At 44.1% G+C, this 18,458-nt stretch overlaps 2 protein-coding genes across 3 annotated transcripts in view; both read right to left on the bottom strand.

Annotated features, from left to right (window-relative positions):
* The window catches only part of MAP7 (microtubule associated protein 7), a 149,765-nt gene extending 147,716 nt beyond the window's left edge, over positions 1–2,049 (bottom strand). Inside the window, exon 1 of the mRNA XM_053914082.2 lies at positions 1,680–2,049. Coding sequence (XP_053770057.1) covers positions 1,680–1,746 — 67 coding nt within the window. The 5' untranslated portion in view covers positions 1,747–2,049. The remainder of the gene's footprint in view (positions 1–1,679) is intronic.
* Positions 2,050–7,343: 5,294 nt separating this feature from the next.
* The window catches only part of MAP3K5 (mitogen-activated protein kinase kinase kinase 5), a 176,890-nt gene continuing 165,775 nt past the window's right edge, over positions 7,344–18,458 (bottom strand). For both annotated transcript variants that reach the window (XM_024551895.3, XM_053914076.1), the window contains 5 exons: positions 14,616–14,859; positions 10,778–10,890; positions 9,870–9,979; positions 8,956–9,032; positions 7,344–8,068 (listed from right to left, as the gene is read on the bottom strand). In XM_024551895.3, coding sequence (XP_024407663.2) covers positions 7,996–8,068; positions 8,956–9,032; positions 9,870–9,979; positions 10,778–10,890; positions 14,616–14,859 — 617 coding nt within the window. In that variant the 3' untranslated portion in view covers positions 7,344–7,995. The remainder of the gene's footprint in view (positions 8,069–8,955; positions 9,033–9,869; positions 9,980–10,777; positions 10,891–14,615; positions 14,860–18,458) is intronic.

An 18,458-nucleotide genomic window follows, 5' to 3' on the forward strand; every position in this document is an offset into this window, starting at 1 on the left:
TTATTTTTTACTCCTTACTAAGGACATTGCTTTTTAGAGAGGGGAAAGGAGGGAGAGAAACATTGATACGCCAGAGAAACACCGGTGGGTCGCCTCTCCTGCACACCCGACCCGGGACCAAACCCACAAGCCAGGCATGTGCCCTGACCAGGAATTGAACCGCGACCTTCCGGTTTATGGGAGGCCGCTCCAACCACCTGAGCCACACTGGTCTGGGCAGGCATGAGGTCATCTATACTCACAACGAGAAGGCTGCCCTCCTGTTGCCCTCACTTGGGTGAGCCTAACCCGGGGCACCCAGCTCGTCAAGTTCCCTAACGCAATTACAAAGGCATCTCCACTTAACCACCCCTTCCCCACCCCAAAGCAAAATAATGGTCGACCAATCTTTCAAACGCGTGAAGACAAAATAAACCACTCTACAGAAAGTAGCATGACTTAAAGTAAACAAGTTCAAGACACTTTGTCAGATTTAACCTCCGGTAATTTGGCTGGAGGGATTAAGTCATTAGACTGTAAGTGCGCCAACTCTTCCTAGCAGAGCAGATACATAATTTGCAAATACTGTTACAGCTTTTCTGGGCCTTTCTCACATTAAAATAAGCGTACCATCTAAATCAATATCTCTTTTGGGAGAGGATGGGGGGTGGTGGGTCTTACATTTAGGGAACAACTGTTTCCGATTGTGTGTGTACGTAGGCAGAAAATGCATTGCAATTGGGGAGCCTGCAATTTGAATTTCTTTTAAAAACAAGAAACTGCCTCACTGCCCCTATCCCACGTGTGAGAAGGTACTGGAGTTTACCAGCCAAGAATAGAATAAAAGAAAGGGGACTAGCAGGGGCAGATTTTCAAGACACTTTCTCAAGAAAAACCTATCACGAGCGGAAACAATCGTCCACATACAAGAAGTGGAGCACGGGGGAGACTGCTTCGCGTCTTGGGACGTGAGCGCCAGTCCCTGAGTGTGACTGCGGTGGCTGTGTGGGGTCCAGGGGGTCCTCAACACACAACCATGAGCTGAGCCACCCCCGTTCCTGCCTTGGTTTGGTGCAGGGACTTAAAACATGAACTCAGAGGACCCTTCAGGTCAATGACTCTCTGAGCACGTTTGGCCCCAGTCTTCCTCGGAAATGCGTCCCAACCAGGGCGGGGGGCGGGCACCGGTCACCGCGCGACCCCCGCGCCCATCTGCGCCACCAGCGACCTCAACACAAAAACCTTGATGAGCTCGGAGGGCGGGAGGTGGTGTCCAGAAATGGAGAATCCTACCGGCCGCACCTGGCCAAGAACTTTCCGGCTGGTTGTTTGGTTTGGGGGATACGATTTCCCCATTCAACTCGGCAGGTGGGAGGGAAGCGGCCAGCGTTTCTCCGTTTCCTCCTCCCTCCCCCGCTCCCTGGCGCGTTTCCCTCTGTGGAAAAGTCGAGGTGGAACGCGAAGGGACGACCCGAACCGGCACCGGCGGCACTGGAGCATCGCCGGGCCGGGCGGAGGCGTAGAGCGCGGGGACTGCGCGCCCGGAGCCCGGGTGCGCGGAGCTCCGGGCCGGCCGCTTCGGGCTGCGGCCGCGCGGGCCGGGGACCGTATCGCCGGCGTCCTGCGCTAGCCCACCAACCCCGTTCGCCGCCCCCCCGCCCGCGTCCCCGGGACCTGTGCCTGCCCCGCCGCGCAGTCACCTCTTTCGCCCAGCACAGCGCCATCGCCGCCCCCGGGGCTGCTGCCGCCAGCTCCTATCTCCGCCATGGTGCTCCGATGACGCGTCTGGAGAGCCGCTCCGCCCTCTTCCTCAGCTTTGCTCCCGCGGGCCCCCGCCCCTGGGGCCCTCTGCCCAGACAGGTGAGCGCGGGCCGGGGAGGGAGGAAGGTGCGACAACGGTGCGAGCGCGGCGAGCCGGGGCGGCCTGGGTCCTGGCGCGCCCTCTAGCGGGCAGGTGCGGCGTGGCAGCCGCTCCGAATGACGCCGCTTGGTCTCGGCTGCAAGAGCTTCCGGCAGAGCCTGGCTTTGGGGCCCGGAGAAGCTTCTGGACACCGCCGCAGACCACTGTCCACTCCTGGAGGTCTGGAGTAGGGTCGGCGACGATTGGTGGCTTTAGGGCCTGGAACTGGGGTGGGCAGAAAATCAGCCCAGGTGAGACGAGGACTTCGGGACGCTCTGTTCCACTAGGAACTCTGAAGCAGCCAGGTCAGTTTTGAAGTTCAAGGTGACACTGCAAAAAGAGTATGATGCCACGTGGAAAGCCGAAGTACGCAGGCGGGATTCCAAGCTGGTATCCGGTCTCTATCTGCTTTTTAAGACGCCATTGCTGGTGACAAATCCCTTCACCAGGCTCCTGTAACTGACAAGCCCCAGGACACACGAGTTAGTGAAACTTGTGCCCAATGATGTGGCTTTTCTTATTCTTGGTTCCCCATTAGTGACTACCTTGTGACTTCCAGCTTATTCAGGAAGACCGTGGAAAAAAGCAATAAGCAATTTCTTTCCCTCCTACCCTCTCTCCCTCCTTCCCTTCCTTCTCTCCTCTCTCTCTCTCTCTCTCTCTCTCTCTCTCTCTCTTTAAAGAATAGAAGATGAAGAGATACCTATTTCTGCTCCAACAGACAAGTAAAGGATCAGCAACAAAATGCTGAGGGAAAAAAATTAGCCTGCCTAAATGGAAACATAAGAAACAAGGGAAATGCACTCACTCCCACAGGCTGGGCTGGCTGAACATAACCCGCAAGCTCCCAGCAGTTTAAAACCCTCTCCAGGACTCCAGCAGAATCTGCTGAGTGCCCGAGAGTGCCTGAGAAGTGCTGGATTTAGGGTGACTACTCACACTATCCTTTCACGAAATACCTGCCATTCTGAGCCCAGGAGTGGACTGTTTTTATTTGGTTTGCTGGTTCACTGGCGGACTAGGTAGAAGTTTTGACTAAGAGACACTTTGCTACGGTAGACTTAGGGATTTTCCCTTAGTGTCATTTCCACAGTGTTTTAGGCAAACTGATCACATTCAAATCACTCTTACTAGACTTCTAATCAATAAAAATAAAGCACCAGATTGGGGGAGGTAGTTTTAAACTTCAGCTTGGGCCCAAGCAAAGCTATTTTTTGCTACATTAAGAGTTTAAGACACTTTACCGTGAACATCACAAAGACTCTTTTAGCTGAATTTAGAGAGGTGAGCTCTGGAAGAATCTTGGAAAAGGGAAGTGATTTACTGATTTACTATCTACTTAAGCAAATCAATGAGTACTGTCTTTGACTTCCCCCTCAAAAAATTAAGACTTAACTAGTATTTATTTTTCAGTGTGCGTGTTTGTTTTTGGTGTGTGCTTACCCCTTCTCCCATTCTTTTGCCAACTTACGTTTTAGTCTGTCGCCAGCTACCCAGAAATAAGTGCAGTAAGAGACACACCGATATCCTGCCCTGAGGGCGTGCGTGTACAGACCACGCGTTCCAAATTTAATGCGGTGTCTGTAACAGCATGGACATGAAAATGCAGGAATGGATGACATCTGTTAAATGCCGTACACCGTCACATTGTACTATGTTTGACTTTACTTACAACACGGAAGCCATCTGTCCTGAGCTCTGACATCCATCTCAAAATCTCTCGGATTCATCACAGTTCTTTCCAGAGCGGGGAGCCGGACCGCCTAAAGCCATCTGCTCCCCTCCTGCCTCCTTTGAAACCTCATCCTTTCTTCTCCCTACTCCCCAAATGCCTCTCCATTCAGGGACTCCACCCCACCAAACACAACCAGGACTCTTGGATTCTGGAAAGTTTCTTCCCTCGACTCCCTATCCCTCCCAAGCCTTGTCTATTTTGTTCACCAAAGGTAATAAATGTGTGGACTCCGGCACCGTTAGTCTTATTCTCTTTGTTCAACCAGCTATAGGCTCTCTTGCCTATCTATAAAAACTTTCCAGGGTGCCAAATCAAACGATCTATTATTAGTTTTTCATCTATCATTCTCCTAGATTTTCTACAGCACTCCCCATTCTGATTGTTTTCCTCTTGGCCTGTTTTTCTAACTTCTCTGTGGTCAGTCCTTTTTCTCTTTCACTGACTTAAATTTCTCCTCCTTCTCAAACCAAAATCATCCCCAAACCTTCTTCCTCCCCAAATTTTAGGCCACAACCTTTTTATCTCCCACAACTCTCATTTACTATTATCTCCATCCAGGTTGACCCCTAGATCCAAAAAATGTGTACCGTTGACCTCAGGCCTGACTTCTGCCAGTAAGTCCTCAATGGTCTTTGCACATTTCTATCACTGATTCATCCTGCCATTAATTTATCAAGTCCCAAACCAGCTCCCCACCCCCAAACTTGCCTATTTCTGAATTCTTCTCTTACAGGAGCTCAACACCTAGCCTTTCCTTCCATCATCATTGCTCAATCATGGTTCTCAAATCTTGTCAATTTATTGTTTTAATCTTACCCTCTCAATTTCTATTGCTTTCCTACCCAGACCCTCCTTCATACCTTTTTTTTTAAAATTATTTTTAGAGAAGAGAAGGAGAAAGAGAGGGAGAGAAACACCAATGTGTGTTTGCCTCTCGCACATCCCCTACTGGGCACCTGACTTGGCTTGCAACCCAGGCATGTGCCCTGACTGGGAATCAAACCAGTGACCCTTTGGTTTGCAGGCTGGTGCTCAATCCACTGGGCCACACCAGCCAGGGCCCCTCTTTCATATCTAAAATACTGTGTGAACTGCTCTGTGCAATTTCTGTTCCCTCTCATTTACCCAACACAATTTTACCAGATTAATTTTCTCACATAACTGCTGTACACATACACCCCTTGCTCGAAACCTTCAGTCCCCGTTTCTATATAATTAAATATGCTCCCTGGCCACCTCCCAATCACACGGAGCTCTATTCCATTTCTCACTTTCCATCTTTACAATTCATATTTCCAGCCAAATGTGAGTTAAAATGTCAAAAATTTTGACTTAATATAAAAATTGTCCACTTTCTCCAGAACACTGTGCCAATCCCTGCTTTCTGCCCTTGTTCCTGGTGCGCTGTGCCATGACTGACTTCCCTGGTTCTCACTGACTCAGCAGTTCTTGCCCTCTAAGGCCCAAGGGGAGGCCTCCCTCCTCGGCGGAGCCTGTTCCACCTGCCCAGGCTCCCAGCAAGCTTGTCCCCTGAACCTCTCCAGGGCCTTTTGGGCTTACTTACCCCTCACCCAGCCTTTAACATAGACTAGGTATGATTTGTAATTATAAATTTGTCTCTCAATCTGATATGAATTATTGGTGGCAGGAGCTTTGTCTTCTGCTTCTCTATAGGGTGTCTATAAAGTCTGGAGCCATCAATTATTTTGTTTACAAATAGCGGACGACATACAATGTTGCCTGCCTTCTGCAGTTCATGAGGCCATGTCCACCTGCCCCGCTGCTGCAGTTCTGCACCCGTGGTAGGATCACAATTCCTCATCACCACATCACTTTATGTGATGGCTTAGGTATGAATGAAGCAGAATATGCAATGAAAATGATTCAGAGAGAGATCAAAATGTGGTTAAAAAGAAACACTGGATCTTCTTTTCCCAGCAAATTCCGGTTTTGTTCCTCTTACAAGACTGTGGTCACCACCCACCCACGTGTGCAACTGTTCTGTGACCAACCATCCTTCCCGGCTGGGCTCTGGACCTTTGCTTCTCGGGGAAGCTTTTCTTGATCCTCTCTGGCAGTCAGATGTCAACCACAGCACTCACTGCTGTGTTGTTTCTGCCTTGTGTGGGTTCCACCGCCGGCAGTGCAGCTCGGGGCCAAGAACTGTGTCTTGTGAGTGCACCGCAATACATAGCACCAAGTATTTAACAACTGCTTTTGAATGAATGATGAGCGGTAACAGTAGGCAAGAGCTGAGTGCTTACTACCTGTGAAGCATTGCAGTAAGCACCTCGACGTAGGCTGTTTTTCCCAGTTCAGATGAGCAAACAGAGTTGGAGAGGTTAACTAATCTGCCCAAGGTCAAAACATGATAGTTTTGCTCCAGGCCTATGTATTTAGACTTCTGCTACCTAAATGGCCAACGAAGCTAACCATCTTACCACCACCCCTATGGAAAGTGGCTTTCCATTTACTTCTCTCCCAGTAGCACCTGGAATAGGAGGTGGGATAGCGTCAACTCATCTGCAGAGCTTTGCAAAGGATCTCTGGGCCCTACCCCAGACCAGTGAAGACAGTTTCTCTGAGGTGGTGGCATCAGTATTTTCAAAAAGCATCCAGGTCACTTTAACGTGAAGCTGGGTGTAGAATCACTGGCCTAGATTCATGCCAAGGCCTTTCAAGTGAAGCCTTTCATGAAACTTGGGCCGTAATGGAACCGCCTTCTTCTGTGACTCAGACCCAAGATGATGTCTGGGAAGCATTCTGAGCAATGCAGGAACAGAGGGACACTCGATCACAAAGAAAGTGCAAGGTGAAGATCCCCCCGAAAGTCTATCATTAAAGAGCTCATCGAACATGGGCAGCTTGATTCTATATACGGTCTAAACGAAGCACTTAACCATATGTACTGGGGGGATGAACTGTGGCTTACAAAGAAGTTACCCCGTATTTTGGTATAAGTGAAATGACATGTCATTTAATTTATACTTTGCCTCCTTCGAGATTTCCCCTCAGGATTGGAAGTCAAAACAAAACAAAACAAAACAGATGCAGCTATGTTGTTGCAAATATCAAATGGCAAAGTATTGGTGAGAACTTTCTAGATAATCTAATGCCATATACAATATAATGTACCTGGGTTTTCACATAGAAATAAAGATGACTCCTGTTTCGTCAAGCACTGTTACACCTGCGGCAAGTGGACCGGTCTGTATTATTTTTATCTTGCATCATAAAGTATCCTCTGTATTTGAGAAACTTTATCTCACCGATCCATCTAGGAACTTCAGACTTCATCCTACTAACACAGGTGGGCTTATAAAATATAATATTCAGCTTCAACTATTTCCCTCAACATGAGAACTAAAACTGAGGTGACAGAAAATGCAGAGTTCTCCAGGGGGCTGTTTTTGCTGGCCCTTCGAGATGCCCAGCTGTCTTCCAAGGTGACTCAGGGCCCTGAGGAAAATGCGCTGACTCTTCTATTTTCCTTTTCCTTTGTCCGCTTTTTTACCACTCTGTTGCCCTGAGGAAGGACTTGGGTATCAGTTGTTCTTCGATTACTTGGATCAAAGACAGATTCTTTTTAAGGTTATAGCTGAATAAACAACTAGAAACTTAGCACAGGGATTTAGCTAGTTTGTCAAAACAAAATGAGAATTCTTTAGAATTTATCAAAACAGCAGGTTGAGTCTTTTTTCCTTTTTAGAGTAAATATGACACAATGGATAGCTTTAGAACAAGCTAACTTTACTATGATTCGGGCATGTGCAACTGGTACAGTTCAGTAGTAACAAAAATGACTCAAACCAATGTACTCTAGGCCGGATACTTAAGTTACAAAATATAGTCAATATTACAATTAACACAGATAAGTAAAAACCATTGCTCTCAGATTTTGCATATTTAAAAAACAAACTATACAATAATTGAAATTATGCATTTCTACTCGGATTATTAGGGCACATTACAAACACACATAAGCCTGAAAAGTGGTGGTCACATTTTGGTTTTGTTCCAGTGATGCACAATCACATGAAATGTTACATCTGTTTCGTGTGAAATAAACATTTGGCTGAAGTGCAGTAGCTGCTGAGTTCAAAATATTTCCATTAAAATGTTTAGAGTAAAATAATCCCAAACATCCTAGTATTTAGGATTATTTTGAGAGTCTTTACAAAGAGTCCTTATGAATTATAGAAATAGAAGCATCTAGGAAGTTTCAGTGTATTTTGTCTATTTTTTTTTAACATGAGTAAACAAATACTGGATTTAAAGTGCAGCTTCTTTCTCCTTTCCCTTGGATTCTTCTTCCCGTAAGATCAGCTCTGTGTTCACTGTTAGAATCCCCAGGGAAGGCTGGAAACAAACTGAGCGACAGTCAAGTCTGTTTGTCCCTCTGTCTGTCTCGAAAGTCCGTGATGGCCTTCCACAGCGTGCAGAGCATCCCTCCCCTGTTAAAGACACAAGAACACGGTGAAGGGAACACTGCCTTCGAAACACTGCCCTTGAAACAGAAAACGACTGCTGAGCTTTCAACTGCTGGGATCAGAACGTGAGGACGCCGAAGCCGTCTTGGTCGTTGTGTGTTCTTTGTGTACGTGCCTTCTCATCATCCCTCCTGCCTCTCCTTTCTACTCCCACAATCTACCAGGTCCCAAAGCAAAAAAAGATTTCCAGCACTGCTGAAATGTGCAAAAAAGTTACGTATATGCTTGGCCTGATGGAAAAAATAATTATTATAGGAAACTGTACCAGATTATACCAGGTATTTGGATGGCAAATTAGCGCCCCAACCTAATTCCAAGTATGGCACAATTTGTTTGAAATTAGGGCATTTGCTTCAGCCAGCTTTAGAATAACTTCATGGTCTTAGTCTGATATAGTATCAAAAATATTATTCCAGCTGATTTGCATTAACTAATATGGGAATATCGGTTATTAGAGTTGTCAATAATCGTCTGCTCCAACCGACTCAGTTTACTCAGAGCAGCTGAGAACCAGAGAGGCTGGCCAGGACTGCTGGGCCGGTTAGGGCTGTTCAGAGACCCAAGCCAGTGCAGGAACCCAGACTTCTTTTTTTAAAAGATATTATTTATTTTCAGAGAGAGGGGAGGGGAAGGAGAGTAGGAGAGAAACACCGATGTGCAGGAAAAACATCAACGGGTTGCCTCTCACACGCCCCCAGCTGGGGACCTGGCCTGTAACCCAGGCGTGCGCCCTGTCAGGGCACAGGCCAGCGCTCAGTCCACTGAGCCACACCTGCCAGGGAGCCCAGACTGCTGGGTCTCCGCCCAGTGCTCCTGCCTTCGTGACAACCGAACAGAAACAAAAGCGGTACCTCAGCCTCAGGCATTTTAAGTCATCGCGTGTAACGTAGTAGAGGACATCCACTAGTGAGTAATCCTCAGCCAAAAACTGTGGAGAAAGTAAAACATGCATAAAAGTTAGAAGTTTTATATACCTTTAATAGCAAACTCCACCCACAATGTAAACATTGGTAATAATTAAAAATGAATCTAAACCTATTAAAAACGTAATCTCCTGGAGTTACTAGGGGAAGTCCCCCCTGTTAAAAAATAAATGCTATTCATGCTGATTACAAAAGTCTCTAAGGGACAGAGAGGAATTAGGTTATAGATATAACTATAGATATAATATGGTTTGTATACAAAGTGTTCCTGCTATAAGTTCACTAACTAGATCTATTTTAAAGAGCCCGTGGAGTCTAATAATCTCGCAAGAGAATTAAAAAGTTAACAAACGAAAGAATTAGAAACAGAAACCCTTTTTAGTTTAGTGCTGTCTTGACTCTTCCACTCTTATTTTCAACTGGAAAATACAGAAATGCCCAGGGTGCTGGGGCACAAAGGTGACTGCCTGCCTTTGCACTGTCCAGACCCCGGCGCTGGGAAGGTTCCCCCTTCTTGTCTGCCACCCAGAACACACCTACGAACGGCCTAGTTTATTCCTACACACTCCTCGAGGCTTCAGGCTCCTCCACCACCTCCTCCAGGGACCCTCCCCAACCTTTCCCTCCCTCTCTTTCGTAACACCTGAGAAATTTGTCTTCACAGAATTTGTAAGGGCATAAACTTCTACCTGTGCAATTATCTGATTACTGTCTGCCTCCCCTGGTCTGTGAGCTCAGGAGGGCCCGAGGTGCTCCCAGGTGCGTCCCCTGTGCCCAGTGCACAGTGGCCACCCACCATGAGGACGCGAAAGAACGCCTGCCCCGCCGATCGTTTCCTTTACCTGACTGACAGTGTCTTCATCAGCTCCGTTGTCTCTGAGCCAGTCAGTAAGTTCAGAGTCTTTGGTATTTGTGCCAGAAGATGAGCGACGCACAGGCAATCCAGGAACACCTAGGAGAGAAATGGGGGAGGCCGTTCTTAGCTTCACCTAAAGATAGGCCCCCTGAGACCACCCCAGTCAATAGCCATTTATTAATACTTTAAAAGATTTTGCTCTAAAAATTCATAGAAACAATTAAGATTGGCAGTATGAACTATAAATAGAATGCTTAAAGAGTGCTTAATCTACTAGTAAATGGAGAGGAGGAAGCAATAATGTAATGATACTTCCACCTTTTACTTTCATTTCAATTTTAGTTTCTTAGAATAAACTTGGTGTAGTAAATTGCACTGTATTTTTTCATACAACAAAGACCAGTGTAATTAGCAGAGAACCAGATAATTACAATAATTTTTTCCTACTATTTGCCATAATATGAAAAAAAACTAGAATATACACAATATAAATGCAAAAATAACAAAACCAGTTAATTTTATTCCAGTAATCTCATTTGTGAAATCTTTGAAAAGAAACAAGGACATAGAAGTGGGGAGCCCTATTTACCTCAATAACATATAATCTTAGGAAAAGATGACTATGAAGATCTTATTTTCACTGCCCTTCTAAGAAATGATGGTACAATTAAGAGTTGGATATTTTAAAAGACAAAAAATAAAAATAGATATAAAAAAAGAAAAGCAAAAAATAAAGAAAAAAAAGTTGGCTATTTTTATAAAGCAATTTGTTTGCATATAGTTGTGGTACAAGCAACAGAAGCCAACGGAGCCATGAAATGAAACTGCCTGCTGGCTTTCTCAGCTTTCCGCAGCAGCCTGGTCGAACAGTTTTAAAGTTTTCTGCTTATTCACCTATTGGTTGGGACTTAAGCTTCAGGTGTTTAATTTCTTGGTCTTTTTCTTCAATAGCGTGATGAAGGAGAGCTTGTAATTCTTTCTCTTTCTGAATCAATGCTTCCAGTAACCTGCAGAAGGAAAGTGTATTGGTTGACAAGATGATAAAGCTGGAGCAGCCAGAGTGACCTTCTAGCCCCCGGCTTCTCAAACTACAGGGAGCACGGACCCCTTGGGGTCTCAGTGAAATGCAGGTTCTGAGCCCGCAGTTCTGCAGGGAGGTCTGAGTTATCTCGGTTCAGCCTTGTACTTCCTATCGAACTCTGACAAATTACTTCATGCTGTCTCCGGCTTCAGTTTTCTTACTTGAAAAAAGGTAAAAGGAAAACTTCCTGAAAGAATTACTGTGAGCTTTTTTTTTTTTTTTTTTTTTTTTTTTTTTTTTCCTCACACCAGTCAGAATGGCCAACTGTGAGCTTTAAATGAGACAATGTAGCTAAAGTGCTGGCCTTTAATAAGAGCTATCCTGTTCCCAGCCGCAGCCTCAGGCCCTGGGAAAGAGCCTCGCCCAGGGCTCAGGAGGTGCTCCTTCCCTAACCCCGGCCCTACCGGCCCCCACAGGACATGGATGTGTGGCTCTCCCCAGGACAGAGGATCCTGGTAGAGCAGGCAGCAGGGGCAAGATAAAACGAAAGCACGAGAGGCAGCCAGAGAGGGTCTGAGGAAGACAGGTTATTTAAAGACAGCTACTGTAAGCAGCGCACAATTAGGCAGACTGAACAACTGAAAGCAGCAGGGAAGCCGAGGACTAAGGGAGATTGTTGTCTACTCCAACAGGAATGCTATTCAAAGAAATGGATAGCAAGCTCAGTATGAGTTTTAACTTGGCAATTATTTGGCCTGGTATATATTTTTGTCTTCCTCGCTAGTCTACATGTATGGTATAGTAATGGCATAGTCTTACTGTTTTCTCAAAGAACACTGTGGAGTTTTCTAGAATTTAACCTATGCAAATTTAGACTGTATTAATTCCTTTTAATCTTTAAATGCCAGAACCTAACATTGGAAACAAAGTATTGACAGGCTACCTTATTTGTCCCAATTCCATCTCTCAAAATTATTTATTTTAAGGACATATCCATTCTATTAGTTTTAGTTTTACTTTGTCTTCAGTACTGTCAGTAGGAACATCCTTAGAAACCAAGGCACTTGCCTGCCTCTCTATTCCAGAGCCCGGAGGTCAATTTTTTAACTTGGGTGGAGATGAATAATCCCAGAATTATCTGGATAGAAAATCAGATAGCCATTGGACTCCTCCTGAATGAGGTTTGAACTAACTGCATTATTGCCCCTGTCATTGTCCCAGCTCCTTGTGTGCGGTGAATTACCTTAAACATTTTGTGCGAGCATATACTTAAATGTAAGTAAAACATACATTCGAAAGCCGTTTTGTTACTTTTCTCATTTAGTATTATTGATGACCTAATAATCATGAGCTGGATAAACCTGATTACTTTCTTCAGTGATTACCCTGAAACAGTGATTTTCCACTGGTGTGCCACAAGAATTTTTAAAATACACAATTCCTGACTATTTAGTCAGGGGCATTGACCTCTTCCCTTAGACTGACAAATTTAATATGACAACAGCCAACACAACAATAGCTGTCTGGTGAGAATGAATCAAAATTATACCGATTTATTTTTGTCAGACCGGCAAAAAAAAATTTTTTTTGGTGTGCCACAGAATTTTGGTAATTATGTGTGCCATGAAATGAAAAAAGTTGAAAATCACTGTCCTAAATATAAGCTTAACATTTCCAACATGAGGGCTACAACCCTTCTTAAAACACACTAGCACTTTCTCTAAGTTTATTTTGCAGTAAGTGTACTTCAATATACCAACTATTATTCACTGGAAATTAGAAGGATCGGTATGGACACGACCAGTCCCTTACTTCCACTGCTTAGTACGTGTACTGGAACAGCTGCCCTTCCTTTAAATTTTGTGTGAAATGAGTGCTGTGCCTTGTCCCACTTTTCTGGGAGTAATGGAGAAGCTGTGGGAGATAGTCTCAGAAAAAGGAAAGGTGGCTGATAATCTGTGAAATGCAGATTTCACAAATTTAAGTAAAACGCATAAACGTGTGCTTTTGTGAAAAATGCAACTGCGTGCTAATGTAATAAAAAAAATGTGGCAAATCCTAGTCTGTTCAACAGAAATGGGCAGATGTGGGAAGCAGGTGCTCAGCTAGCTGACACCCTCAGAAAATGGTGTGAGGACTTGAAAGCAGCTGGCAGGATCAGCCCTTGGGGACCGCAGGTGGCACAAGCAGGGCAGACGGCGGGGGGGGGGGGGGAGGGGCGGACACGACAGGGCGGTAAGAGAGAAACTCAGATGGGCTAAGGAGAGAAGAAAAAGGCTATATTTAATTTAGGAGAGGTGGGTTCTGTTGACATAAGCCAGGGTGTGTAGACAGAAGGTTTTAGGGCCTGAGAAGCAAACATAGCAGCTCATGGGTAAATAAAGTGGATTTAGTATCTGTGTAATTCTGACTGGAAGCTATGGGCAGAGTGGGTGGGGTGGCTGAATCAAAACAGTCAGGAGTAAACTTCGCCTCCAGAGATCAGAGAGGGGCATGAAAAGCAACTCCACTCAGGATCGGACGACAGACCGTCAACTCAAGGGAAGTGACGGAAGCAAACACCTACTGCAATGGACGGTAGTAAATGGACTGCTACTCCAGAAGAGGAGGAAATGAGGGACACCAAGATTTAGATGGACGTCTCAAAGGAGAAAAGACTCAGATTCCTTTCTGCTAAGCAGCAGAGATGGCAAGTTAAGAGATGGGTTTCAAAGGGCAAGACTGGGATCTGGAAGTCAGAAAGCCACTTTCCCTTTACTCAGAAAGATTTCTGTATGCAAATCATAGAAGATACATATGGGAGCCTCTCATACATGCAACCAAAATTCATATTCTTGAATATAGTATGAGCTTTGTACTACTTATATGGAGGTTTGTATTCAAATTTAACCTTAGAAACCTAAACTTATGACTAGAAATAAGTATTTTACCTCCCCAGGGAACAATTAGAATTTTCAACTAAGGTTTCTAAATATTTGAACAAGTTTTATTGATTTACTCCAAAAAAAAAGTTTTCACTGTAAACCTGGAGTCATAAAGTCAGTTGCCCACATATCAACTGCAGCCAGCACAGGAAGCCATAAATCATGCAGATTCAGACCTTGAACTGTGCCAACATCTGTGAAGAACAGGAAATATTTACTCTTCACTTAATAACCTGACTGTGTAAGTTCTTACGTTACCACACTCTCAAAAAAAATTAAACTCCAGATATGACACAGCATATTAAAAATAAAAGTGAATCATAACTGGTCAACGGCTCATCATTTTAAGGTTCTAAAATGTGAAGCTTTGGCACCATTAGTTTTACCTACTCAAGAACAGAGAGCTTCCTCTCCTAAAAGAACGTGATATTCCAAATCATGGGCTTTGCTGAACGCAGGCTCTGTCTGTCGTCTAGCTTTCTGGTGGGTGGTACGTGCTGCTCTGAGTCTGTGTCTAAGAGGTTACCACAGAGGGGAAGCCTCCGTGCACCTGGAGATAAAGCAGCGATCAAGGAAAAGGTGCTGAGGCGTGAATTGGCAGAAACAGAAAATGTATTTGACTGAAGAAAACTAATGTCTTTCTCTCTCTTTTTTTACAAAGGCTTTAAATGGAGTAAGTGAACCATATTTTGTATTTTCTATACACCAAACTTTAATAGACCCCAAACATATGCACTTATCAAAAAGTCAGAAAAAAGAAACCTAGCCGTGTCAGAATAGGACTTACCTATTTGTTTCTATTTTCATTCTTCCAAGCTGCACATTCAGGGATCGGTGAGCACTCTGGGAGTTGTGGGAAACAGTAGAACTGAGCGTGCTCACCCCTGAGGTAGCCACAGCATCTTCAATGATGGCGCGAGGACTGCGGACAATCCGGTTTAAAGGCTGGTCCTCACGGTCATCGTCTGCATCCAAGTCTTCTTGATCTGCGGTATCACTCTCAGATGCAAGGCCAAAATGGGGCCTCAGTTCTGTCGAGCACAGTATCAACGGCCGTGTTAATGAAACCTGACTGGCTGCCTTAACTCAGACATGAATGTCATCTACCCTGCTGTCGATAAGATTTGTATTCCAAACTGCTTTTCCAAAAGTGAGGGTGATTTCTGTGCATTAATTCAGGTTTGTTCTGCCAGGGAATTTGCAGAAGTCAGTAGGTATATAAAGTTAATGATCTAGTTCAAACAGAAGAAATGTTCCCCCTGCACGTAAGATAAATGATAAAATCAGAAAGGCAATTATATAAAAACTTGTTAGGGATATAAAAATTTGTTTATACACGTATAATTAATTTTTTAGATTATATAATATCTGGCAATTACTACCTCAGAAATGAGGAAATAGGTATAGAGATTATCAAACAAAAGTACGCACACAGAATGCTTTTTGCCTCCGACAGTCCAAAGGTAAGGGAGCGGGAGGGGCTGCTGCAATGCCACTCGGCCTTACGCTCACTTTAGTGAGACTGTTTTCGACTGTGGGGTTGGTCTTCGGTGTGTGTCCTACCTGTTGACTGACCATTATTATTTAAAATGCACAAGTTACAACTCTCCAACTTAAACGTACTAGTGTGACATGAGTTTATGTGCATGTCACTTCAGAACTTGGATAATATCTATCTCCCCAGAGAAAAAAGTGATAAATCGTGACTAGGTTCCAACTAACGTTCCAGAAAAAGGAATGGCATTCATAATTTAAGTGACATTAGAGAAGCAGAAATACTGGATCTTGACTCCCTATGCTCTGGCACATGGAACTTTTATTGGATCACAGAACCCACTGAGAATCCATAAAAGCCATGGAGATTCTCCCCAAAGAGCACATTCATACACATTGTGCCTAGATTTCCTGAGGGCTCACAGACACCCCGAAGCCTGTCCCGAGAGTCCATGCACCACAGATGAAGAGCCCACGGGTGCAGGACAGGGCTCCAGAGGGAGCCACTCTGGCAAGGCAACCAAAGGCCCAGGTGCTGCCCAACCCTCTAAGTAACTCTCTTTCCCTGCCTTACTGGGCCTGTGCATAGTACCTTCCTCTAGGTCTCTGGCTGCTGCTTCTCTGCTTCAGAGCCTTTCTGCCGACTACTTGCCTTTAAAAGCTGGAACCTGGAATTCTACCCTTCACTTTGTTATGTTTCCACTTAGTCTACATGGGTGAGCTCATGAAGGTTAAAATCTATGAAGGTTAAATACTTGCAATGTGAGAATAACAAACTATATTTCTAGCCCTGATCCTATTACATCCAATACCTCCTTGACAGTCCTGTTGGGCAGGCACTTCAAATTCAACAACCAAAAAAGGAAGTTGTCTTTTTTTGTAAGAAAATGTGAGAGTGCCCTTCTTAGGGCCAAGTTTATGTGCCAGCCCTGACTTCCTTTATCTCTTTTCATTTTTTAAAAATTTTTTTGGGGGGGTAAAAAGTTCATGATATAAAATTTATCATTTCGACCATTTCTATGTGAACAAATTGTAGCATTAGGTATCTGCATACTGTTGTTCAACCCATCTCCGGAACTTTTTTATCTTACAAAACCGAAACTCCATACTCACTCAACAACTCACTTTCCCCCCCTCTCTGTCCTTGGCAACTACCATTCTACTTTCTGTTTCTATAAATTTGACTACTATAGATTTCTCATGTAAGTAGAATCAGACAGTATTTGTCCTTTTAAGATGGGCTTATTTCACTCAGCGTAAGGTCCTTAAGGTTCACCCATGTTGTAGTGTGTGTCAGAATTTCCTTCCTTCAAGGCTGAGTAGTATTCCACTGCATGGGTGTACCACCTCTTCTTTATCCATTCACCTGTCAATGGACACTTATATGGCTTCTACCTCTTGCCTATTCTGAATAATGCTGCTATGAACTTGGGTGTCCATGTAACACTTTGAGATCTCGCCTTCAATTCTTTTGGATACGTACTCAGAACAGTAATGTCTGGATCATCTGGTAAGTCTGTTTTCAAGTTTTTGAGGAGCCACTACTCATTTCCGTCGTGGTGCGCCATCTTATAATCCCACTAACAGTGCATAAGGGTTCCAATTTCCCCACATCCTTGCCCTTTACCTTTTAACGTTAACCAAGCTCCAATTCTACTCTGCTTTCTGAATTACTGATTTTCTCTTTCCAAAATTCCACTTCCTAGTTCATCTATAGTAGGAGTGACTCACAATCAGGTGTTTTACTTTGGAAACCCAGCATCTAGTATAGGGACTAAGACATATTAGTCTCTCAGAAAATGTTGGCAGAATGGAAGAATGGCAGAATGGAAGTTATTCTATTAGGATTATTTGTATTTAGAAGGGAACAAAATAATAAAAAACTTATATTTTTAAAAGATTTTATTTATTTATTCTTAGAGAGAGAGGGGAAGTGGGGGAGAAAGAGAGGGACAGAAACATCAATGTGTGGTTGCCTCTTGCGCACCCCCTACTAGGGACCTACCTGGCCTGAAACCCAGGCATGTACCCTGACTGGGAATCGAACTGGCAACCCTTTGCTTTGCAGTCTGGCACTCAATCCACTGAGCCATACTAGCCAGGGCTAAAAAATTATTTTACTTTAAAAATAATTTTACAAAGTACAACTCTAGGTTAAATTAGAACATAAGATTAGATTTTTTAAATTTTTCTAAAATTATTCTTAAATTCCTTTTATGGTCTCTAATCTGAAATTTTAAAAACAATTAAAAAGTTTTATTGTCCTGTTGACTATAATGTTTTGGGAGAAGAAATCTGATTTTTATTATTATATAAAATATCCCCTTATACATCCCTAACTCTGCACACTTTAATTATCATAAATTATCATTTTATGTATGACTAAAAAATTCTCTCAATTTGAAGAAAGTAGAAAATTGTAAGCACATGTAATACTCTGTTGTCTTGGTCTTTCATGGTGGTTCCCTGAGGACACATCACGAAATAACACAAACTACATTGTAAAATAGCCAAATGAGATACAGCATCTGGTCCTTGTCCCCAGAGATAATATTCCAAAGGAAAACTAGGGGGAATATACAGAAGAGCCCCATGAACATGTACAAAAGTAACATGAAATTTTAAGTATAAATTAATAAAGCCCAAATATCTTAGATGGTCTCAGGTGTAGACCTAACTATATAATTCACATGTGCATGGATTAAGAGTGCTAAGGGGTAAATAAGGCACATTTGCAATAACTAAAGCCAGTGGTGATTTACTCACTAATGGATTTGCAGAGGAAGAAGGGCTTACGCAGGGTCTGGAGCAGGGGAAAACCTTGGCTTGGTGGAGAAAGAGGGAGAGGCCTTTGAGAGAAGGAAGCTCAAATGGCAGCTCAGAGGCCACTGAGAAGAAAGGAAAGCAGAACGGACTGTCAGGAGCAAGCCAAGTGCCAGGAGAAAGGCAGGGACTCAGGGGAGCCAGTAAAGGGTGGACAGTGACCACACACCCATGTGTGGGAAACTAGACCCGGTGCATGTTTCCGGAACAGCGAGATGGGATTAAATAACAATACTGTCCCCACCTCCCTCCCCACTCCCAGTCCAACTGGTTATTTCCCCAGAAAAGTAACTAGACCAAGCTGCTTTAACAC

The sequence above is a fragment of the Desmodus rotundus genome, chromosome 11, assembly GCF_022682495.2.
Source record: "Desmodus rotundus isolate HL8 chromosome 11, HLdesRot8A.1, whole genome shotgun sequence".
Classification (NCBI taxonomy): Eukaryota; Metazoa; Chordata; class Mammalia; order Chiroptera; family Phyllostomidae; genus Desmodus; species Desmodus rotundus.